The 25,257-nt window shown below is 37.1% G+C and overlaps 1 protein-coding gene across 1 annotated transcript; it reads right to left on the bottom strand.

Annotated features, from left to right (window-relative positions):
• Positions 1 to 583: 583 nt before the first annotated feature.
• Positions 584 to 24,004, bottom strand: itchb (itchy E3 ubiquitin protein ligase b). Its single transcript, XM_044104367.1, has 24 exons — positions 23,819 to 24,004; positions 18,051 to 18,142; positions 16,472 to 16,613; positions 15,269 to 15,393; positions 13,916 to 14,050; positions 13,759 to 13,807; positions 13,009 to 13,178; positions 11,330 to 11,540; positions 10,894 to 10,989; positions 9,905 to 10,079; positions 9,275 to 9,344; positions 7,423 to 7,507; positions 7,218 to 7,346; positions 6,198 to 6,270; positions 5,880 to 5,951; positions 5,613 to 5,701; positions 5,240 to 5,399; positions 4,995 to 5,128; positions 4,321 to 4,461; positions 4,113 to 4,233; positions 3,916 to 4,020; positions 3,282 to 3,378; positions 1,646 to 1,718; positions 584 to 1,530 (listed from the first exon to the last, which is right to left on the bottom strand). Exons 2-24 carry the CDS (start codon positions 18,118 to 18,120, stop codon positions 1,431 to 1,433), a joined length of 2,622 nt encoding a protein of 873 aa, XP_043960302.1. The 5' UTR covers positions 18,121 to 18,142; positions 23,819 to 24,004; the 3' UTR covers positions 584 to 1,430.
• Between the last annotated feature and the right edge of the window lie 1,253 nt (positions 24,005 to 25,257).

Genomic DNA, 25,257 nt, shown 5'->3' with positions numbered 1-25,257 from the left:
AAAAAAAACTTTCTGGAGTGCTGGAGCTTCAGCACTCCAGATAATTGGCACCCAGGACAAAAATATGTAAAAAGCCTCAAAATAAATTCAGCTTTCATTTGTAGTAAAATATTCTTCAAAAAGAATCTAAAAAATTGACCTTTAATTGAGTTTCTCTCATGTTCAATTACTTTTCACTTTTCGTTTATAAAATTACCACAATCGGTTTCCTTAAACATTTGTTTTAAAATGCCATAACACAAGCATTTTTAAATTTACACTTTGCTTTTAAATGATATTTATAAGTTTTCTAAATGTTATTGAAAAAGATTTATTTTAAAAGCTGCTTCACACATCTTCACCAGGGGTGCTCATTAATGCCGAGTTATGATAAAATATATTATTTTTCACAAGTTCAGACATAAGCTATAAATGACAGGCATAAAGAGACAAGTGGGAATTCAATTTCCTCAGTTATTGCTGACTTTTGAAAACATCATTTGCATCCCTTCCTTTTTGAGGTCTGTTGTGAAAGATGTCAAAATAAGGCAAGAAAACACTTGATCATGTTTCGAATGCTACATGTTTAAAAGAGACAACTGGGTTGCAATGAAAATTCCTCATAGGATTAAATTTTATTTGGTTTGATGCAGTATTGGCCTTCTTCTGGTTTTCTGGGGATTTTTAAGTAATAGATTTAATTAAGACTATTTCTGTACATTAAAGACCAAAAATGGTCATTAAAGCTGTTAAGAACATTAAGATTCTTCCAGAATACTCTAATCCATAATCCATATTGTCTTGTTATTACAGATCACAGTGTGCAGACTCCGGCCCTATAAAACTAGGGCCAGTTAAATGGTTTTTATAACATTTGCCACCACCATTAAAAAAAAATAATGGAGGTTACAACACTGTTCACAATCATTCATCGATTCACAGACTTAAAACACAACATAATCCAGAGCGCAAAACAAAAGCAAGGAATCCCAAATCTCTGAAGCACCAAGATTGTCTGTTATTGAAGCTTTGAAAGTCATTAATGTTAAATTAAGAGAGGAAGATTCATTTAAATCATTAGTTCAGACTCAGATTAGAAAGTGACTCGTTTTGGGGGAACTTAGCCAAGTTTAAAACTTAAAGCCACGCCCTCTACTTCTCAGATCGTGCTCTCGCTCATGAGTTTCTCTCGTTGACAAGACGACAGCGTTTGGAAGGCAGCCTTCGATTTTGGTTTTGAAGGAATACGAAATTCTGCTCCCACTCATGAAGCCATGAGAGGTTTGCTGCGAGAGGATTTCCCCGATCCTGACTACAGTACATGCTGGCAGCCATCTCACCAGCCGGTGCATGCAGACGAGCGTCGCCTCTCCTAAACACCTGCTGCTTCTGCAGGCTGGCGCTCCCTGATTTAAACATCGACGGGGTTTTTCCACTTCCGTCTCCCTCTTTCACTCCTGTCCGAATCCTTCCGTCTCCTCGATAGCGAACATCAGCTTCTCCTTGAGTTGTTCGTAGCTCTTATAGGGCGGCAAGTCCAATCTGTTGAAGCTGCAGCACAAAAATAAACAGAGTTGAACAACAAATGTTTCCTCATCATAATCACTTGAAGCATTCCAGAAGGAGAACAGTTGAGTGTCTAATGTAGGTTTTTTTTGAGACTCACCATGTGTGACTTCTGGGCAGCCAGTTTTCCTTTCCCACTTTCTCAATGCAGAACTTCTGTGGCCCGTTGCTCCCTGAAAGGAGGGACACTCGTCAGTTTGAATCGTCTTTTGTCCCCATGTCTGTTTTTTTTTTGTCTATTGAATGTCATATAGGTTTAATCATTTGGTTGAGGGATGAGTATTTATCGTATTGTTATTTATCGGGATAAATGTAATGGTAAATTTCAATTAATGATGTTTACAAAAAAAATATCCTTATTGTTGTATTGTTAGTTTTACTGTTTTCTCCACTGTTGAAAGATGCATCAATAGAAAACACAAATAAATGCTTTTACTGTGAGCAGTTTGTGTGCCTGGCGTCCTAAAGGAGTTTTATTATAAACAGGTTTTTCAGGAGCAGTATTTGTGTTCGTGGGGCTGTAACAGCTATGACAGTCACAAGTAATAAATATGATCACATTATTGCCACATTTGCCGTTACCAAAATACCACAAATCATCGTGATAAAAATTTGAGGCCATATCACCCATTCCCAATTTCATTCATTTAATTAAAGCATTAAATCATTGAAGTGTAATTTAATTCAACTGTGAAGACATATTTTAAGACATACATTTGGGCATCCAAACATTTAATATTCATTTGAATAATCCTGAGAAACTCAAACAACATAAATAAACAACAAAAACTGAAGTAAATAACCTTTTAAAAATATCTGTACAATGTAAAAGAAATCCTACCTCCGGTTAGAAACAAATTATTTCACCCAATATTTAATTTAATTCAAAACGGCTAAAATTTCACACAGCTGGGTTACATTAGGGTATGATGATGAGAGTGTTGATGATCAGGGTTTTAATCCTTGAACCACCTCGAAAATGACAATATTTATCCTGCTGCCCCAAAATGGTAAACCTTATAATACTAAGATAAAATGTAATTTTTTTTTTTCCATTTTCACTTTATTCAACCTTTAACAGCTTCAGACCAATCCAGATATGTAAGGTTTGTCATATTTTTAAAATCTAAAAATCAAAAAAACAAAAACAAAACAACAATGTGCAGAATGTTCCAAAAAGTAAACTATAAAATGGAATATTTTTGATGTGGGTATTTCAGCCAAGACTAGATTGAAAATTAATAATATGGATTGTTCTGCATTATTTTTAGAGCAATGAGAGACACTCTAACATCAGAATAATCCCCCCCCCCAAAATAAAGGTAAAGAAAACCCAATAAAACTCTGTAGGATATGGTGAACAAGTGGAGGAAATGGAAAACAATTCTAAGAAATGGCAAAGAGGGAAAACAATTTAATTAAACTGGAAATAAATTTTGTACACACAATCCTGTGTGCTTTAAAGAGAGTTGATTCCAATGAAAGACAGGAGCAGGAGTAGAGCCAGTTTTAACTGGTTCTGTAAACAAACTGGTTTGGCTTTCCATAGCCAGAGAACTTGTTCTGTGCAGAGTCATTATGTCAACATTTCAGGAAACAAGAGACGGGGACCTCAAGTTATACCAGACGTATTAAAGCTGACCGACTGTTCCTTTATTCAGATAGAGTACATATATGAGATATGTGAAAAAAAATCAACGTGTCAAGTGAAATATTTCAATGACAGAATTAATTACCCATAAGGTTGGCGAAGCCTCCCACAGGCAGACGACAAGTGCCGGTTACAAACTGCAACAGCCTCATCCGCTTCTCGTTGTCCATCTCTTTCATCAACTGCAGACAGAAATAATGATATTAGAAGTTCAAGAAAAGATCTACAGCAATGGCAGATTAAAATAGATTACCTTAATCAGAGTTTACTAACTAAATTGCTCAAATAAGTGATGAAAACAATTTTACCATGGCTGAACTTAATGAACAACATTTTACCAGGTCACAAAGACAACAGTCTTCAGTTTGAAAGTAGTAAAAACAAAAAAACTTTCAGTGTTTGCTATTTTCAGGGTTGCTGAGTTGAACGCTAGACGAAGCAGAAACATTTACATAAAGATGTATGTAAAGTATCACATTTTTCCTCACATTTCAACTTTTATCCATCATAAAACATCCACCATTTTTTCCCCTCCAAGTCATCCGGATTCTCCTTCATAGCTAGAAAGAACGCTTTAAGAAGAAGTGCATTTTTCTGACTGTTTGTCATGAAACTCCAGGAGCGCGAACCACACTAGCATCAATTTTATTATAACTGTCTCTGTTTTAAATGAGCAAAACCATTTAGTGAAAACCGACATCCAACCGTTTCCCACCGACCTGCCAGAACCAGACGATCTGTTTGCTGGTACGAGTGTAGTGTCTGTAGATGGTGTTGTTCTGCCAGTCCCCCAGATCCAGTTCTTGCATGCCACACAGCATGACCTGTGGAAGGACAAGAACTCATCGTAAAGCCTGCGCCTTGTTGTGCTTTCTAAATCGTTCATTACGTAAACAAGTTTGTGCTTCAGCTTCACCTCGAGCTCTTTAGCATCAAAATACTGCAGGTACTGCTGAGGGAGGACCTCATTGAAGCCCTCAAAGAACGCCTGGGTCTGTTCTTCTACTCCTCTGGACAGCCGCCACTCTGCTACCAACCTGCAGGGGGCAGCAGAGAGGTAAACACAACACAACTCAACACAGAAAAAAAAAAAAAAAAGAACACAGAGGAAAAGAAAAACCCACTTGATGTACTCCTCCTTGTTTTCCTCGGTAACTTGGATGTCTCCCCCACCTTCTTTAAGCTCATGGGTGGATACTTCTCCGAGCATTTCTTTATCAACTGAGAAGAACATTTCCAACCCACACTCCTCAATGTCATTGTCCCTGAAATGAGACAATACACGTTGGTCACAGTGGCATCACTGCTCACTTTTACACTCCACTGCTTTCAGACACTTTATAATCTGACAAACCAGATAAGTTTTGAAGACAAATTGTCAGAACAAGGACGTTGTACATACAGAGGAAAAAAAAAAGAAGAATAAATTTCTGCCTCAAAAGACTTTTAGAGATCTCAGAAATTTCTGAGTTTGAAAAGTTGCTAGAAAAAAATTAATCAAAGTTTGACATCAAGCACAGAAAATTTCTAGAGAAAAGTGGAAATTTTCGAGTTTAAAAAGTCAAAAGATTTTTCGACTTCTTTTAGGAGAGCCATGTTATTGAATGGTTCAACCAAAACCATTTCTGAGTTCAAATTAACAAAAAATTATTTCATATCTAAGCTGCTTTTCCAATACAACCACAATTATATCTGACTTTAAGTTGAATAAAACAGACATTTAAGCATCTTAAAATACTGACTTGTACTTAATCTGTTTTATTAATCTTAAGAGCTAAAATGATATGATCACACTCACTTAATCCACATGAGGGAGTTATAAAACTCAGGATCTATTGACTCCAGATCGTTGAGTGTCAAAGGTTTGTTGAGCATCCGTTTGTAAAATGGCAGAGAGAAACCAGTGTCGATGAACTTGCCATGGAAAAGAGCCTGAGGGATAAAACCAATGGAATATTAATTTTTATTTTTTACAACAGACCTCTTCAACTATTCTGAAAGATTTTTTTTATGCCAAGATGAAAAAGAAAACAAAATACTAACCATTGCAATGAATCGTCCAATAAACTTGAAATACTTGAGGTGGTCGGGGTTGATGTTTGAAGCAGGGTTGATTTGGAGACCGTAGTTATCTTTACCAGCGTATTCAAACAGGCAGTACATGGGGTTCAAAACCTCATGAGACAACAAGAAGAACCACTCCCTACAGGAAAGGACAGAGAGGGACAAGTCCAACAAGGGTTTTTGTTAAGACACATTCCAATCACTCAGAGATGAAACAAAAAGTCAAACTAATGCGCTGCTTAAAGCTTCTGAGACAACAACAACAGAGTTAGTGTAGATCAGACACTGTGTATGATAAAAAAATCTAAAGAAAGGTGTGGCAAGAATTAAGTTCTCAAACTCCTTAACTTACCTGGCAACGCCTCCGTAGTCAAGGCCTTCCTCTCCTGGGAAGATGATCCAAAGCCTTCTTCTCAAATCCTGAGGGTTAATGCTCATTATCTAAAATAGACAAAATATAAATAAATACAACTCACAATTACTTGTTCAATGATCTTTTTTTTTTATAAAAATATTTTGAGTTTAGCCTTTTAGCTAATTAAAGGTTATTTCAGCAAAACAGCAGCTCTGGTTAATTCCACTTGAACACTTTGTCAGATTGAATTTATTGCAAACATACCTGCTGGAAAGAATCCTCAAAGAGGTTTTTCCTCGTTACTGTGATTTTAACATGCTGAGGCAAAGACAGTTGCTGGAAAAAACAAAATAAGATTTTTCAAATTCTGAAAAGAAAGTATGCCTTTAGCTGCACTTATTGTTTTAATAACTTCACACTGCATCTTATTTACTGATTATTCTTTCATATTAGTGGGATGAAATCTACTCATCCCCATCTCAACACTGCAGTAACTTAATGACAAACTATAACTTATAAACCCTTGTACACAGAAGCACTTCTGAGTGGAATAGACAAAAATGGCGTCAGTCTGACTCTTACCTGGCACCAGAATTTGAAATACTGAACTTTGGCTTTGAAGTCTCGAACATAAGTGATCCGTGGTCCGTTTTCACTATGGACAATAATAATAATATTACAATCACATACCAGTGTGTATTAAACATAACAATAGTTCTATAAACATAACTTTGAATGGTGTGTAAGTGTTTGCTTTTGACGCCGAAGAATAATAAAGAGATTTTTATTTAAAACTGTTTAGAGTCGTTAGGTAGGAGGCGACCTGCTCAGGTTTCTGGGTCAGGATGTTAGCAGTTCATGTCAGCTCATTTAATCATTCTGTGGTTTTACCAAAACATGAAACACACAACAGTCATAAATACGCCTGCTTCCAGCTCTTGAGTGTCAATGTAAGAGAAAAAGGCAAAAACAAAGACAGGAGTAGAGATGGGCAATTATACAGTTTATAGTTATTATCACTTTAAATAAACAGAAAATAGAAGTAATTGAGGTCCACTATGTGCTGCGTAGTGATAAACTTCAATGTTTCTGGTGACCTGAAAAATTGAATAACCTATAAATTCCTTGTTGATTTTTTAGTTTGTTTATATCAGAGCAAATTAGTGTGGATTTGAATGACGTTTGCTATTGGTTTTAGTTGTCAAGTTGTCAACACAACGTGTCAAATCTTAAATGTCAACCGTTTTTCAGCGTTATTTTTCCTTCGATGCACTACATTAATAATAATTATATAAAACCTGGAGATGTGGGTAACAGAATTGTTGTACAGCGGAAGCGCAGCTAGCATGTTAAAGAATTGTCTTTTTGCCTTCCAGAATTGGACGCATGCTCAAAATTTCCAGATGTAAAAAAATAACATGCAACATGTCTAAAGTGTGTATCTACATGCAATGAACCGGTCTGACCTCTTCCACAGGGCAATAGGAAACATTTTTTCTCAAATTTTCTTATTTTTCTTTAGCTAGCCTTGCTGTGCTCTTTATGAATAGGAAGGCATACATTTTTTAGGGGGAATGGAAAGTAATGAGGAGGAAAACATACAGAGAGGATTTCCCCGTGCGAGGGTCAATATAGGTGGTCGTTCTCCTGTTGTGGTCTACAAAATAAGGAATGCCATCCACGGTGAATCTCATCTCCCAGCCTTCAGGAAGCGGCTTCTCGTTCAGTAATCTGAAAATGAGAATTGTAAAAAAGATGTTTTCTGGAAAACAAAACCAAAAAGACGGGGCTGAATTCCCTCTCTTACCCCTGCGTTCGAGGGTCCTCCCACTGAGTTGAGCGGGTCTGGTGATGGACAAAATAAACTCTTCCGTTGCCATCTGTCCTCTTTTCTGAAGGGACAGAAAACATATTTGCATGCATTTATTTGCTCCTGCTGCAAGTTGTCAACTTAAACTGCTTAAACTAAATGCAAACAGGCTTTTAAAAAATAATATTAAGAATCATTAATTTTAGCAATTATATCAACTAATTTAGATGTAATCTATTGCAGTGGTCCCCATCTTTTTATAACCACGGACCAGTCAAGACATGGCAATTTTACTGCGGCCCGGGGGAGGAGGTGTGTCGCATGACACAATTTTTAATATTTTGCCCCTATTCTCCCCTTACGACAATTTTAGATCGCTCCGAGTTCTGAGATTGTGGCCACGATAATCGTAACCAATCATCAAGAACACAGCCTGTTGAATGTGACAGGTAGCCAATCAGAAAGCGCAGTGACGTAAAACCATGGAGTGGAATCCCAAACAGGTGACATGGTGCAAACGAAAGCCCAGTGGAACATATAGTGCAGCAAATCGAGCGGCTGCTCCGCAGTCTTTTATCCAATGTTTGTTCTTTTTGTTACATCTTTTATCACTTAAAATGAGTCCACAAACTATCACTATAGCTTCTACATTGTCAGACATGTTTAGTTATTCTAAATTCACATGTGGTATGCTGAGGGGTTTTAAGGAATTTTCTCCTTGAATTGGGATGTTCAAGGGTGGGATTGGTCCATGTGGTGTGTTGCTCCTGCCGTGTAGTTGGACAAACAAATCAATCAAACCTGTTGTACTTTTATCGGCTCATGTGTGGTCACAGAGGGTTGGAAAATCAGCCGACAATCTTAAAATCCTGCCCTTTGAACCAGACCTATAACTCACAAGCTCTGCTCGACCACTGCCCTAACGCTCTCCGACTCTGGTCGCTATGGTAACATTTACATATCCCTGCAAAATAAGATACAGATGTGCAACAAAAACGGATATATTACTACACATTACTTCTATGCTGCTGATTAAAGAAAATTATATTGTAATGACGGCGTATACTTGTCTGACAGATATAGACGTCACTTTGTGCTAAGCGTATGATGATTTTACAGCGTATGCTGATCTGACAGAACGCCAGTCGCTGCATATCATACAAAGCGTTCTTGTAATGTGGGAATAACCTACTGGGATAAATCCATTCTCATGTCTCTTCTCTGGGCCTTTTCCCTTTGCAAAGAAACTTTCCAAAGACCTCCGTTTCTTACTCATTTTGCTGTTTGTGGGCTCTGTGTTGGCACATAAGTCGTAACCAAGAGAATCTGGTTAAAGGATTTTCAAAATAAAAGATCCTCCAGACTCATATAATACATAAAACGGAAATAGTTAATTATTTCTTGTGCGGCCCAGTACCAATTGGTCCATGGACCGGTCCGCAGCCTGGGGGTTGGGGATGACTGGTCTGATGTATAAAACATGACAGAAAGGCCAGCTTTTTATCACTTGTTTGTGATTACTATATTTTTGTGTAATTTTGCATAAGTTAGGTTTTTATAACTATAACTTAATTTATATAGAAACATAAATTAAACTTTCTGGGCTCAGTTTCAGACATCTAACTAAATATTTCTGACCGACCCTTTTTAATATCTGTTCTGCTTTGATGCTTCCAACAAAGCACTTTGAATCACTCAGAGCATGAACGATGCTTTTCAAATAAACCTATCTTGACTTTCCTAAAAGGATCTGGGCTGTAAACTGAATTTAACTTTACAACCTGTTATGATGGGTCAATATTCATGTGCCTGATCCATTGAAGGGCTGCGGCGCCATTAATGATCTTACCCCACCCAGCAGGCAGAGGGCCGAGAGGATCATACTCTTTATTCTGAGAAGCTGCTGCCTGGTCTTGAACCTTCAAGGACAAATGTTGACAAAAAAAAAAAAACAAACAAACTGAATTTTACTAAAACTAGATTAAATTGTAATGAAGTACAAAAGTTAGTTATTTCCGTGACACAAATTTATGTACAATTATTAAGCGCTGGATGAAAATCTTGCCCCATTTTTACATGAGATAAACATGAAATGCTGCCTTAAGTCCACAGAATCACAGATGCTGAATTCCTTTGGTGCACTTGTTTTTCCCCCCTTTAAGTCACAAGTTGTCTGAATTCAGTTTGTGTATTCAGATATATTTTAGATATGGATATACTTAGAAAATGTATCCATAACAAATTTTGCAAGGTTCACACTACACAAACCTCTTGATACCAGTTAAATGTCTTTAAAACCCTTTTTTCTTTCTAAAACTCTTCACAACATGGTTCCTTTATTTACCCTTTAACAACATTTTTAAAAAACAAAGGTTGGTGGGAAAAAAAAAAATTTCTCCCACTGAGTTTCTGATTTTTTTTTTTTTTTTTTTTAAACGAACCTCCACATTCCCATCACATGTTAAGGAGGACGTCCTACCCCATAGATGAACCTCTGGTTGAACTGCTGCATGGCGCCCTGCAGCTGGCTCTGCTGGTGTTGCCACTGTTCGTAATTACGCACCGTCTCCACCGTGGGCCGCTGCCATGTGGTGGTTCGCGTGATGTGATCAACAAAGTAGACACGGCCCATCTGGTCAAAACGACGCTCCCACCTTTAGACACACAAAAGGGAAACGTTAATTTCTGCAACACTTGAAGAGAAAATAAAAAGTTGTTATGTGGAGAAATAGGAAGAAAAGAGGAAAAAGCTAAAAGCTGTAGCCATTTTCAGCCAATTTAGATCTAAAATCAATACACATTCTGAATCTGAGGTGGCTAAAAAAAATTTACAGATCTGACACTTGATTTTATTCATGAATTGTACCGATTTGTGATTTCTGCATCTAGATGTGGAAATCATAAAATCATCTTTTATTCCAGCAGCTTTGCCATCTCCCACGAGAACATTTAGAAATGTACACATTTAATTTGAGTGCCATTACTTAAACTGCAATGGTTGAGTAATGGTCAAACCATTACTCAACCATTAATCAAACTGTTGCACCACCAAAAACTAAGAATTACTTCTTTGAGATGTTATTTTCTTCCCGTGAAATAAATGTATTCCGAAAAAAAGTTACATTTTTCCAGCTGCTGCATTAAAAGATAACTTAACATTTTTGTAAAGGTTTATTTTACACATCTTTACCTATGTTTCTTTGAAACTTGTTACATATGCATTTTAACCTGAATCACTCTAATAATTTCACTCCCAATAATTTGTCTTGTGCATCAAAATAATTGTTGACAGCAGCTAATATAGCAAGTTCACGGAAATCACCCGAACATCATGAAGACGAAACTTTTCCCTCAACTGTGAACCTATGCAAGCTGACTTTGTAGTGATATTAAAAATAAGAACTGTAATTACTGCAGTACTGATATATCCATATTTAAAGCCATCAGTCTTGAGAAAAGAAATTGTACCCAGGGGGGAGCGGCTCAGGACGTTCCCATGTTGTTCTCTTTTCAATGTGATCCACGTAATACAACCTGCCATTCTGATCCACCCTCTGCTCCCATCTATAGGACAAAAAGGTGAAAAAATACATAAATCAAACATACAAGACAGTATTACAAAGGCAAACATTTCTCATAATTTATGTGTGGCAAACCTATGCTAAAAGTTTAGCTTTTCTCTTCCTGTAAAACAACTAAATCACATCAGTCTGAAGAAAACATTAAATGGTTTCAGAAATCAATATTTATGCCCTAAATTGATCTAGATTACTAGTTTTGTTTGGCATAAAAAGACGGGACCATTTCCTAACGGCGTCTCTCCAAAAGACTTATTAACTTCTCTTCCTGTATTTTCTGCTGATGCAGCTTTTTGTGTAGCGCAGACTGCAGCATAAGAACCGACCCAGGAGGCAATAGTCCAACATTGGCGGGTGATGCTCTGGGAGGGAAAGAAGGCGTGGTCGGCTGTCTGGTTGCTGGCATGGAGCTCCTATTTGAGGACGTCGATGGGCTTGAGTCCGGAGCAGATGAGGGACTTGGGGTCCGCACCGGTGTATCAGAGGCTGCCTGGCTCTGGTTAGCCTCCGTGGGAACCATCCCATTGGTAGAAGATGCTGAGGGGGAAGAAAACCCATAAAATGTTACTATAAAGTGACAAAAGCAACTGGGTCAAAGCACCTCCAAAATGGCAGCTGTTGTGGTGCAGAGATCAGGATCCATCAACGTGGAGAACTGGAGCCAAGCCCAAGCTTAACTAAGGCTGTTTTCACACCTGATACTCCAAATGACTCTTCTTACATTTGTTTCATTTTCATCTGGTGTGGTTTGTTTTCACACTGCCCTCAGTCAAATGATCCAAACACCTTAAACAAGCCGTTCCCCCTCTCGCCTGTGGTGGTGCTGCACCAAGAACCGCTGAAGGAAATTATATGAAAACATCAGAAGAAGACACTAAGTGCAACTCTCTTCTTCATGAAATGCAAACAAAATTGAAGTGGCCTCAAGAGTTTATCAGTTGTAGGATTACTATGTTGTCTTTGTAGGAAGACCAGGAGCCATTTCTCCCATTAGTGCGAGACTCGTGTGTTTGTTTTGGTTGTAACAAACACAACACATCTGACAGATGAAGTGCTGTAGTTTCAACTGTTTGAAGACAGTAACCTTATGATGAGGTTGTCCAGCTCCAGACATGCCAGGGTGTCCATGCTAGTCATAATTTTATGCCTGTATTTTTCCTGTCTCAGTGGATAGGAATGGTTTAAACTGATAAAGTAGTTGTTAAAAACACTCCTGAGTTTTGGCCTAACTCCCAGGTCACCCTCATGGTAAATGTTTGACGTTGACAGTATGTCATACTGTGTTGAATGGCAAACATTTGAACTTTGGTCCTTTAAAAGTGCCTCAAACAGGTTCCTAAATAGATGCCTTTTTGCTAGTTATAATAATGCCACATTTAATTGTTCTTATTTTGAATTTTCACATTTTTACTTTTAGAAAATATAGAATTAGCATTGCCTAGATTTACCATTTTGCTTGATGGAATATAATTTTTTGGCACCCATCTACTTAACATGCCACTTGTAGATTGCAAATAAATATAAATATAAATTGCTAAAGACAAAATATTTATCTAGACACAAATACTGCTAAATTACCACATTCAAGATTTAGATTACAATCCATATCTAGACTACTCCATTAATATATTTAAACTCATGTCAAATTCTCATCAAAATAGTATTAAAAATACAAATTACGCAAACAACTAATTAATACCTTAATAAAACAACCAGAGCCTCACAATATGGCAAATCACATGTGTCATTTAAGGCTATGTTCACACAGTAGGTCTTGAAGCTCAAGTCAGAGTTTTTGCTGATATGACTTTTTTTTCTCCTGGTCGTTAATACTACTAATTAAATGCAATGACAATCAGACTTCTGTGTGAAAGGTTTACAACCCCAAAGTATGTTGGACTGTCAACATTTGTCGGCGTTATGGTCATGTTTCATGGAGGGGGTAGATAATTTTGATAACCTGTTATATTGTGTAAGTACAGACTGGGACGGTTTCATGTCCCACCTGGTGAAGCAGTTGGTCTGCGGGGTGTTGGGGGGGGAGGCCTGGAGGGTCTGGGTGGTCGGGTGGGCCGTCCTCCCACTGATGGAGACCCTTTGCTGCTCACTGTACTCTGGGTGCTGGGAGAGGATCTGTGATCAGTGTCCACAGCTGGAGAGCTGTCTCGACTTGACCTGTCCAGAAAAAACAAAACAAAACAGACAACCAATGTAAGACCAAATAAAGCTAGAGATGGCCATCAACCAGCTTATTCACTCCATTTAATATAAATTTACAGGTTCTCCTACAACACTTCATATACATGAGTAAAAAAGGAGCAGGAAGAAGACAGATGTTGTGTAAACTTGCCCCTTTCTCAATAATTACAAAATACATTTTCATGGTCGTATGCATTAAACTAAGTTGCAAATCCTTTATCATTCTCCTCGTTAACTCAAAAGTGAATCATTTTTTTTCCTATAAAGTGTTTTGAAATATTTATAGTTGAGCATTTTACAACTCCTCATCCAAAATATTTATAATTTTACTCCATGCACCAAAACGCACATTTGCTTTAAAGTAGTATGCAATTTTATTTTAGAAATCTTATTTCCTTCAGTTATTTCTTATACTTGTGCTTAAGACAAAGAAATAAATTAAATTAGTAAATTAATAGGCATAATCTCATTCCAACTTTAAACAAATAAATATCTTAATCTCAAGACATTTGACAGATATAAAATGATGTGCCACTAATGGGCCTTTATTATCTACCTTACGGCAGGATCCCCATTGTGCTGTGATGATTCTCCATTAGATGTACCTAAAAAAACAAAAGATCAAAAATAAATCTAAAATCTGCTGCCATACCACATAATCTGTACTGTTAAATCTGAACTGAAATGGTTTAATTTAAATCCAGGTTGCTCACTGCAGTGGTCGGCTTCTGCTGAGGCGAACATTTCTGGGTCCACCGTCATTCCGTTCAGACAGACGGACAGGTCCCCCACCATTTCTGAGTGCTCTCTGTCAGTGTGCAGCTGGAGTGACTGCACCAGATCAGAAACTACAGAGACAACACATCTGCTTCTGAAATACACTGTAAAACCTTACCAATGCAAAACGGTGAGATAAAGTGCAGACGAACGTCATAAAACACAATCGCATCTCGACAACAGATACACAGGCAATATGTCAAATAAATGAGAGGAACAAGAAAAACAAACGAGTTACTGGGCTGCCTCTGCCTAGGATTGTTATTGTTGCAAGTTCAATCAGAAGATTGTAAAGTATACAAAGAAGATGCATCATCTGGACTAAAAGCTATTCTGAAAACCGTGCGGTTTTCTGCTTTGACATGGAACATCAATCAGTATGTAATTTGCACCACAAGTTAACCATCAGCAGTGCTGAAATGAGTGTAGCTATGCAAAAACCAGGCAGACTTCTCAATGACTAACATAACAGAAATGATTATGACTAGAGCCTGAAATCTGCAAGAAACTCAAGCTGCTTCTTATTGCATGTTTTTCCACTGCTGGTTTCCAAGTTGAATAGTTTCCAAAACTATTCAACTTGTCACCAAGAGATGCAACTGTAACATACAACAAGCATAGACATAAGATCCAGCTTCAGTTATGAGCACAGGGAAAGAAGAACTATTTAAAAAAAAAAAAACTGGTGTGAATCTTTCCCATTCCTTATGAACTATGCAGTTTAGTTTCACATACTAGAGCAGTGAGGAAGGGCCAAGCGTTTCACTACGAACTGAAAAAACATTTTTAGTTTATGCAATCTGATGATCTCAAATCTCCAAAAAGCTTTGCAGGCCTAAGAAAACAAAACACTGAAAAAAAGAGTTCTGAGACCTTCAGCTTTTGCACATTCTATCAAACATGTTTTTCAAAAATAGACCTGCAAAACAGTACCTCATTTAGATTAGGTGAGTTGACATTAAAATAGTTTTTATAAACTGAATCTGAAATTTGTTTTTATGCTTTGGTAGCAATAGGGGTCAGAATACAAAACAGTTTCAAATCTTTTGAGGTGCATCTCCAGCAGCTTTGAAATTTTACAGCAGACATCTTTCTCCATTCTTTTTAGCAAAACATCTCTGCTGGTCCGTTTCAGGTGAGGCATAGCCAGCCTCTTCCTAAACTGTTGTTGTTAATCTTAACATCAACTGGCAGTCATACATGGCTTATAGTAACATATGAGGGTTTCATAATCAGATGACTGTAGGGGGCTAAATGTTTTGACAGCTGTTTGCATTCCAACTACTCACTTTTCATATCGTTGGACTTGAGAGTCTCGCTGATGTCCAGCAAGGCCATACCTAAAAACACGTCTGACTTCAAGGTCTGGTGGCTCCACACACGAAACACCAGTTTGCTGAATGGAGTCACGATCCTGTTGAGGCAAAATGCTTTAATAAATCCAGAGAAATCCAGAAACAAAGCACCTGCTTTTTAGAGACCCTCAGGGTCCTTGTATCATTTTCTTTATTATAAAAAGACATTTTTATGGCATCCAGGATACTTGGTCTACACAAATGTATTGATACTAAACTTCAGGTAAAACATATTGCAGGTGATTATTTAGCTGCATCATCTAAGCATCTGTATACATGTTCCTCTGGCTAATAGTCAAACTATTCAAGAACATAGAGTGTCTATAAATAACACCATGACAGCCGTTTGACCAGCACCAGGAAAAGACATTGTGAATATATGGCTCCAATTACCTCCCTTAGTACATACATGCTTCTGTTGTCAAGGCTCTAAAATAAACTGTAGAAGAGCTCTTTATTAATTATAATAAAAAACTGAGGCCTGTTTGGCACCATGTATTGTATAAAACTTAAGGCTAGACATGTAAAAAAAAACAAAAAAAAAAAAAAAAACACACAAACAGTTCTGAGGTTTTTCTGAGAGAAACTCGTTTTTGTGCCGTCCCTTTAAATGCAAAAGTTGCATTTCCAGCCCCGCCACCATTTTTTGTAGTTTGCTAGTAGAGATGCAATTAAAGTTTTTATTCCCATAAAGATTTTTATTCCCAATAAGTTTTTTGCTATAGTTAAAGCGATGCTTTGGTTTTCATAACAAAGCTGTCATTACTCTCCTGCAAAGAAACATTTGAGAGGCTGGACTTTGCTCCAGCAGAAGAAAGCAGCACTAAAATTTCCAAAAAACTCTGAGCTCAAAGTTTTGCTACAAAAAAAACAAAAAAAACAACAACAACAAAAAAAAAAACTAGTCCAAAGAAAATTGCTGTTTTTCAGTCAAACCTGGAAATAGCTTAATAACAGTCTTCAAGAATTGCAGACTTGTTTTCAGAAACACGTCATTGGTAACATGATGCACCGCCTCCTAGAGCTAAGTAAATCCAAAACATAACATGCTAATATTTCCTCGACTAGTCACTGAAGTGAAGTCCTGGTAATATCTGTGAAACAATGTCACATGACTCTTCAGTTATGCTGACTTACACAGTGAGTGGCTGTTTCCATTTGGGGCTGTGAGTGTTGTTGCATTTCTCTGTTTTCTTGGATTGCCCGTCAACTGTCACTTCCACATAAGGACTGGGAGCAAACCAGTTCTTCTTGTTTTCTTTCAGTTTTGCTGATAGCACTGAAACAAATAGAGGAGGCGTCATAGAACAGAGTCATAGCAGGAAATGGAAATAAAAATGGATAAGGAGCTAAAACACGACCAATCCAAGAGTGAAAAACTGAAACATGGAGTTATATTTTGTGGTATAATTTTTTTATCTTAATCAATGCATTCCCCACTTTTGTAGTGCGTTTGCAATATCTGCGGGGTTGTGCTGGGATGCAAATATGAGGCAGGTTTTACAGTAAGCTTAAGTAAACAAAACAGACTGTTGGGTTTAAAGCCAGAATAAAGTCTAATTCAACTACACTGCTCTACATGCTTACTGGTTCCAGTAAGAAAGACTTATGGAAACTCTAATGCAATGCAATAAAAGACATTTTTTGTATGTTTTATTGCAGGAATATAACCTCACAATGAAAACATTCACTGATAAGGAGGAAAAGACCCAATTTCAGACGGAACTTCTTTTGACACCTGAGTTGCAATTATTAGTTGTTCCCACAAAACATCAAATATTATTCATTTCCCTAAATTAGTCCAAGTGTAGAAGATATTTTAATTACACTGCAAAAAAAATTATTTTTGTTTAGAGTTTAGTGTAAATGTCTTAGTACACTTGAAATGTGACAAAAACTTACAAGTAACTTTTCAGCAAAATGTAAGATCTTGTTTTAAGTCAATACATTTTAAATATTGATAAAAAAGTACTGGTTTTCAAGACATTTTTCTTATGTTGTCAGTGAAATAATCTGCCAGTGAAACTAGAACATTTTCATCAATATTAAGGATTTATTGACAACCTCCTATAAATTGCTGAAGTTAAGCAAGTTAATTTTGTCCCAGTTCAAACGTATCAAGGTATTTGCACTAGAAACTAGACAAAGTACTTGGTAAGATTTTTTGTTTTTACAGTGTAGTAATACATCCCAGGGTATAAGTGACACCAAGGAATCTTTCATTTCCTATTCAAAACAGGAAACATAAGTGAGCATACTATTTTAGTAAACCAGACATATGTCAGTCTTCAGAAATCAGGAAATGGCTCATTTTAACCTGCCCATATCTACAGTAAGAGCGGTAAAAAAAAAATAATAAAATGATGACTAAAGATTAACTTGCACAAGTGTGGAGGCTGCTGTACTCCAACAACTACAATACAGACATGTAGAAGTACCTGGACATTACTCAGAATAATAACAATTAGTGCTGACATTATTATCTGTACAGTGGAATCCAAAGTCCGTTAACAAAGAGAAGTGGACTCTATTTACTCTGGTCCAAAGTTAGTGGGTGTTTCAGACTTGTTATATGTGAGGAACAGTCGCGTTGCAGTTTCATCACCTTGTCCTTCTTCAGACAAAAATCTGAAACCTGAAAGAGCTCATACTACAACCACCACTCTTTTTCCCTTCCTATACCTAATTCCACCTAAAACCAAATGTTAAAACTTACCTGTGATCTGTAGCTGTGCCTTCAGTGGATACCCATTGGAGGTGCTTGATTTGGTGACTCCACTAGCCATGACATAGGGCTGGGAAGAGGGCCTGAAGGGAAGCAAACAAATCATTAAGAACATGGAAACCAAGCAGTTTTCTATAGCTTTGGGTCAATTCATTCCTTTGCCAATTCAGATTTCACAACTAGCTGCAATTTATTATATGTATACACTCCATTTCATGCTTATGCAGTTAATTACTTTATATCAGATTAATTATTTTTTATTGTTATGAATTATTTTTGCTCAAATTGTACATTAATTAGAATTCATCAGATGTTACTGATTGAAAACTTTAGATTAATGAATTTCTATATATATATAACTGTGATCCCCTTTTTGGTCCAGTCGCCTCTTATGAGATTTGAAAAATGAAACCCTCCTGTCGCAATTAGCAATAATGCTTTACCTGTATGATAAATTAAAATTATCTCTATAATTTCCATTTGCATGAATTATCTTTCCTCTCGTTTTTCTCTCTCGCTCTTTGTACCAAAGACTGGATGATAAAAGTCTTCAGTCTGCTGCTTTGGTCTCATCTGGATCTTTTTTTTTTGTTTGAACAATTTTGTTTACAGAGTCAGAATTTATTTGTTGTTTCTGTTTATTTGGGAAATTTTATTTGTCTTCCAGTTCTAGTGTTAAATGTTTATTAGAATTTAAACTTTATGAATATGTTCTTTTACCTTAATATTACTTGAAACATTCTCAAAAACACCAATATTATCATTCATCCATATATTTTCTGGGACAATTTATGGTCCAGTAAATTTTGGTGCCATGACAGGTCTCATCTCAGATTCAGGAGATGGAAATATTAAAAATACGATCTCATTCCTCTTCCTGATATTAAAATTCACAGACTGGATGATTGTAGACACACATTTGCTTATTACATTTCCTCCCCCAGAATCTCTAACAGCCTTAACAGAAAGTACAAATCCAAAACACAGAGGCATATTTAAACACAAATAACTAGAAGAGTCACCAGTCAGGCCTTCAGGTGAAAGAAATGGAAGTTTCACCACTGCAATAGATAACAAGAGGGCAAAGGCCAAAATACACCATCTATATGGTGTATTTTAAGCATTAAACTCAAACAAATCTGAGTCTAAGAGTGAATTAGTCTGAACTGTGAAATATTATTATTTATAGATGTCCAACACTGAGGTAAAGTTAGCAGTATACTCATTTCTCCTTATCCTTGAGGTCTGATCTGCAGATTCTAGCTTTAAAGCATGAGTCCGAAACGTTCTGCGTTTTACTAAAATAACTTTTTAAAAGTTAATCAAAGTTCATGTAGGTCGTTGATGCAGCTATAGACTAGGACTGTTTAGACAGCTTTAATCAAACTCTAGTTTGTTTGCCTAGAAAGTTCGGTTCATTTGAGGAGATGTAAATAACAATCGAACTCTGATGCAGACCAAAAAAGCAAACTCTGGTCCACTTACAAACCTAGATCTAGATCTGATCGAGGTGAACTCTGGTGTGGTTCGAATGCATGTGATGCTAAGCGGACAGGAGTCCGCTCCAAAACCAGGAAGCAAATTATAACGCAGGGATTCATAAATGATGTGAATCCCATATCATAACAACAAAAAACACAACAAATCTCAAGGAATCAGGACACATGTGCACAGGAACCAGATCCTGCAATCTGTCCTTGAATCTGGTTTATTATCTTAGAGTGGCTCTGAATAATGCATAGTCCCCACTCCAGCTCGTTAGGAATGCAGGCCGGAGAAACCAAGCAGCTCCTAGCTAAACTTTCACTCTGACCATGGCTTTGATCTTAGTCAATAATTCATTGCAACAGCTGACATTGAAGCTCCAGAAGAGGGCTAGCTTTGCTCTGCCTGGGTGTTTGCTGAATTTTAAACTTCAGGATGTCTACGTAGCCAACACTGAAGTGTCGACATTTTTGAAACGCTCCTCTTTGACAGCAGAGACTCCACAAACCAACTCAAATCACAGATCGGTGACCACATCCAAACATGTTTGTACTGCGCCACGTTCCACTGACTCATGTTGAAAATAAAAACTATTATGTCACAATGTTCCTAATAGCTTTCAGGTCGGCATTTCTCACAGTCCTGCCTCTGGAGCGCCTGAAGTCGAGTGTTTGCCGAGTCCATTGCTATTTATGCTGCAGCAACCATGTCATTAGGTCTGCTGAAAGGGACCGGGGTTAACAGTTCCCTGAAGACAAAACTACCTACCCCTTAACTGGACCAGGGTGAGACTTTCACTTTACAGTGATAACCATGAGTAAAAATATCACTATTTTTATTATCATGATATAATTGCTTTGATTTGAAATAGAGAAGAGACAGCAGTTCCTACTTGAGCTAAATTTCATAGTGCAGAAAGAAAAACCTCTTACATTGGGAAAAATATTTCTACTTTATTGATGGAGGGAATTACTGTCTTGATAATTATAGACCAATCTCATTCCTATTGTCAATTTCTCAATAGCTTTGCGCACTTTTCATTTATTTAGTGACAATCAGCCTGTATTTAGAGTAACTAGAACTCCGTCATGTGTGTCAATTGAATTGTATCCGATCAGTATTAGCCCATGCTATGCCTAAGATATTGGTATTGATATTGGAAGTGAAAAAAGTGGATCGGTGCATCCGTACCAGAGATGCATTCTGAAAGCCAAAGAAAGCTTTTTTACTTGACCTGCTGCTAATGAAAATTAGACCTTCTGACTCAGAGTGTTGCCACATTTTACACAGTGACCGCCAAGAACTTCCTCACTGCCTCTCTGTCTGGTTTGGAAACAGCAGGGTGGAGGACAAACAGCATCGAACAGCATGGTGAGTGGGAACTGCTGAGAGAATCTCTGGTACCTTGCTGCCGTTTCTGCAGGACTTGTGCGCTCACTGCTACATTCAGACAGAGCACACAGCTACAGAAAAGACTCCATTCATCCACACATCTGCCTGCTCATACTAACTCACTCTGGGAAAAGATTCAAAAGGATTAAAAAAAATAAAAAACAATGGGACTGTTTAATAGCCTTTTGCGCACAGAAATAAGACTATAATGAAACAAGAAATATATCTATAAAATATTTTCTTTTAGCATTCTATCCTACTTATCAATTAGTACATGTATTTAGTTAATCTTAGTATAAATCCAAATGTTTTATGAAATGCTTAGGGGTTTGTTGGATAGCAAACAGGTCAGGGAGAAAGTTGTAACGTTTAAAAAGCAGGTTATGATGTAAAATAATTTTCCAAGCTTTAAACATTTCACATAGCACCCATAGGTGTAAATCCTGAGGGTATCCGGACCAGCTCCCCCCCCAAATCTTGGAAAAGTCTAGAACTGTCGCCCCCCAAAAAATCATTGAGAAACATTTGCATTTAAATTATATCAATATGAAAAGGCAAAGGAAACAAACAAAAAAATAAAATAAATCAGCCATTTATCTCAGAATAAAATAAGAATTAATTTTTCTACCATTATTAGAACAATGGTTCAGTCTAAAGTGTAGGAGGAGCAACAGGGCACAGAGCCGCTGAAGTGAGGAACTACCTGTTTGCTGTGGCTCTGCATCACAAATAAAATACTCTCCAATGAGTTAATACTTACAGCAAAAGACATGTAAACATTTTATTTACTTCACTGCCCAAAGGGAAGAAACACATTTACAATAAAAATCAGACAGCAGTTTGTTATTTTATTACTTTGACTGAATCATAAGCTGCCTTATTAGCAAAACTGCTACACTGCTTTCATAGACTTAAGCTTTTTTGTTAAAGGTAGCAAACATCGCATTCACATTTAACTCTTTAACTTTTAGTTAAATTTTTAGAGTTTGAAACGGGATGGAGGGGCTGAGTGAGTGGACCCAGCTCTGTGTGGGAGCCGAAAACAGAAGAGAGAACAGAAAGAAATTGACAAAAACTTATGCCTTTATTTCTCACCGTCTTCAGAGCCTTTAAAACCACAAAATAAAATCTGAATATTTTTTTATATAAACTCTCATGCTTTAAGTGTTACCTTTAAATTATGATACTCCCCAGATATTCATTTCTATCTGCTTATTTGTTCTCAGTTCATGCCAAAACTAAAAGAGGCTTAAAAATAAAGCAACTTAACAAGTTATAATTTAAATAGGCCATAACTTGTATTGGGAGCCATTTCAATAAATCAATGTTTATGAGGAATTTTATTAAGAGGAGTTACTCATTAAAGCTTTTGTATTTAGAACCTTACATTTTTGTAAAGGTGTAGCAGAGATTCGATCAGTCAGACTGAACAAAACTTGTACCTAAGCAACATTTGAGTTTTAGTTTTACTACTCTGCAGGTTGTTTACTGAGAATAAAACATGTTTGATGTGCATTACTAGTCATTTTTAGTTCTGCAGCTTGAATGTGGTTTAAAAACTTCTTAAACCACATTTTAGGTTACATTTCAATGGAACCCCCTGCGACAGACTGGCGACCTGTCCAGGGTGACCCTCGCCTCTCGCCCGGAACGTAGCTGGAGAGGAACCAGCAACCCTCCCGACCCCATTAGGGACAAGGGTGAACAGAAAATGGATGGATGGATTTCAATGGAACCTCACCAATCCCCCCAAAATTGCTCGAGAAATTTTCATGTTTATGGTCCCCCCCAATAATGAGATGGGATTTACGCCCTTGATAGCACCATCTGAAATAGAGTATGGTAGAACGACTGCCCACCTAAGCGAACAGGCCTGGCAATAAAAGCATTAATCAGAGACGCCAACAAAGGGTTCTTGGTAATAACGGGCAATAAAAGCATAATATTAAATGGAGGAACGGAAAACGATAATATCACTGATAAAGGCTGGCTTTCAAAATAAATATGCAGGAGGTGACCTACTGGTCAGTACAAGGGGCCACCATTTTTTTCCAAAATGGAGAAAAAATTGCAACCTGTGAACTTGGTCATCTTCTACTTGTACTGGAACAAATTTGAACACCTAAATGGGTTTCAACACATTGTTGGTTGGTAAAGTTGAATTTCACCACTAATTCACAACGTCCCACAATGCCTGAGAGAAATTTGTGTTTAGTTCCGGTCAACTTTTGAAAATTAATAAGCTATTAATAATGACTCATTCAATTTTGGAAGAGTGGCCATTAGAAAGCCATTGTCAAAAAAGTGACAAAATAGTTCAATGTCATTAATCTTTGTATGCTGCTGGTGAACGTAATTAGCCAGCTTAGTAAGTGACGCAGTACCAGGTGTGGTCGATACTTTTCTTGTAAATGGAAAACATTTCTGACAGCTGGGTTTTACCAAGTTAATGGGTTTACTTTATTCGTTCTTATTTATAAAAGTTAAAGAATATCCAACTACAAAAAGGTTTCAAATCACGAAGGGAACACTTCACTCCACTAGCCTTTTCTGACACCATAGCCTAATAAACATTACAAACATTACATAACTTGCTCGAACTGGGAATGTGCTAACAAATGTAGCCGAGCACCGGGAACAGTAAGTGCCGCTCGGAAAGTGAAACCGGGAGCTGTCACTGTGAACAGTTGTATTTTCTGGGCTAGTGTAGTTGCTGTGTACGTGTTGAACATCAGCAAGTCTTCAGGTTTGACAACCTGATGCCGTATCAGCCTGAGAGCCTGCTGGCCTGTATCATCATGGCAGAATAAAAACCCCAAACTACGGAGTCTCTAAAAACAAAACACCTTACCGAGACAAACAGGTATTTACTTTAGTCTTACCGAGAACCAAATGGAGGTTTGAAGGATGTTTTTGGCGGCGCTGGAACGTTCCCCCAGCCCTGGTCCGAGTGGATGTTTGGGTTTCTGTCGGGGTGTCTCACTCAGAGGAAGAAGAAACTTCCACCATCTTCTTGAGCTCCGTCACGTGATCGAAACAAGGTGGGGCGTATGTTAGACACCCCCCTTCGCTCTATGATTGGGTCAGATAACAGACTGATTGGACCAATGAGCTATCAGTAAACATGCTGACGCATTTACGGCTCCATTTCGCACCTGTTAACAAACAATTTAATGTGCGCCGTACAAGTATTTTCATTTTCTAAGTATTTTATTTGTTTACAGAAATAAGCTGTCATAAAAGCACAAGTCCCAAATAGTATTGAATTTGTCTATTGTTTTTTTTAAGGAAAATATGTTTCATTCATATAAATTATGTTAAAATTAAGAGTTATTTTGATTTAGTCAGCAGTTATATTTTATGGATTTATTGGTGCAAATTGGAATCGAAACGGAAAATAATTTGATATAGCCTACAATGTACTGTAAGAACAAGCTTCTAAGAAAAATTATTATGATAAATTTAATTCAGAAATATTTATGTCTTATTTGTAATTCCGAATTACAAAAAAACACTGGTTTTAGTATGAGATGTTTAGGTATAAAAACTGTGGGTGCCAGTGGCTGACGGGACGAATTAGTTTCTAGACTATTTGAAAATAATTTCAAATAGTCAACATAGGGTCATAGAATCTCTTAGATGGAGTAAACATTAACAATCATTTTGTTCAAAGGTACGAAATGGTGAAGGGGATGAATTATCCCTCGTTGTTTTGCATACAAATTGGTCAAATATTTTTGTGGAGCCGAAATTCTTAATTATACAACAGGTTAAAAAAAAAATACACACTAAACAACGTTAATCACGATATTTTTAATGCAGTTTTTAATCAGATCATTTTCACCTAAAAAGAAAGTGAACTCGTTAACACTTAATTTAATTACATTGAATTAAGTTTTTGTTCTCTAAAATGTTGTAATCAAGAATTCCTTCGGTACGCACCATTTTGTCACCAAGAAAGCAGAGCGATCTGCCGGCCAAGCGGAGTTTGCGCACCTTTCAAAGAGCGCATGAATATGATGATCCACTCAGCTCGTCCAAGAAGGGTCTGCATTGCCATGCAGCCCATGGCGCCACCATGGTCTGTCTGATGCCATCAGTTTCCAAAAATATTCCCAGAATAAAATAGAAGAATATATTTTCTTGACGTACAGTGGACAAATACAAGTGTACCATACATGTTGAAACTAAGGTAAGAAATACAGAAGAATCAGAGATTGTAATATAAGGCAATTTCACAATATAAGAAAAAATAATAATACACAGTTAACACTACAGCTAATATTAATAATAGTAATAAAATCTATAAAACTGTGATGTA

Source organism: Gambusia affinis, linkage group LG01 (assembly GCF_019740435.1).
Source record: "Gambusia affinis linkage group LG01, SWU_Gaff_1.0, whole genome shotgun sequence".
Lineage (NCBI taxonomy): Eukaryota > Metazoa > Chordata > Actinopteri > Cyprinodontiformes > Poeciliidae > Gambusia > Gambusia affinis.
The sequence above is the reverse complement of the archived record's forward strand: the minus strand, read 5'-3'. Positions and strand labels throughout refer to the sequence as shown.

What these genes read in the sequence shown, in the direction of transcription:
- itchb (XM_044104367.1), bottom strand. Translation starts at nt 18,120, where the DNA reads ATGGCTAGTGGAGTCACCAAATCAAGCACCTCCAATGGGTATCCACTG. An exon ending in GTTGGACTATTGCCTCCTGG is followed by an intron (nt 10,990 to 11,329) that starts GTCGGTTCTTAT and finishes TTTGTCCTATAG; the next exon opens with ATGGGAGCAGAGGGTGGATC. An exon ending in CCTGAGCCGCTCCCCCCTGG is followed by an intron (nt 10,080 to 10,893) that starts GTACAATTTCTT and finishes GTGTGTCTAAAG; the next exon opens with GTGGGAGCGTCGTTTTGACC.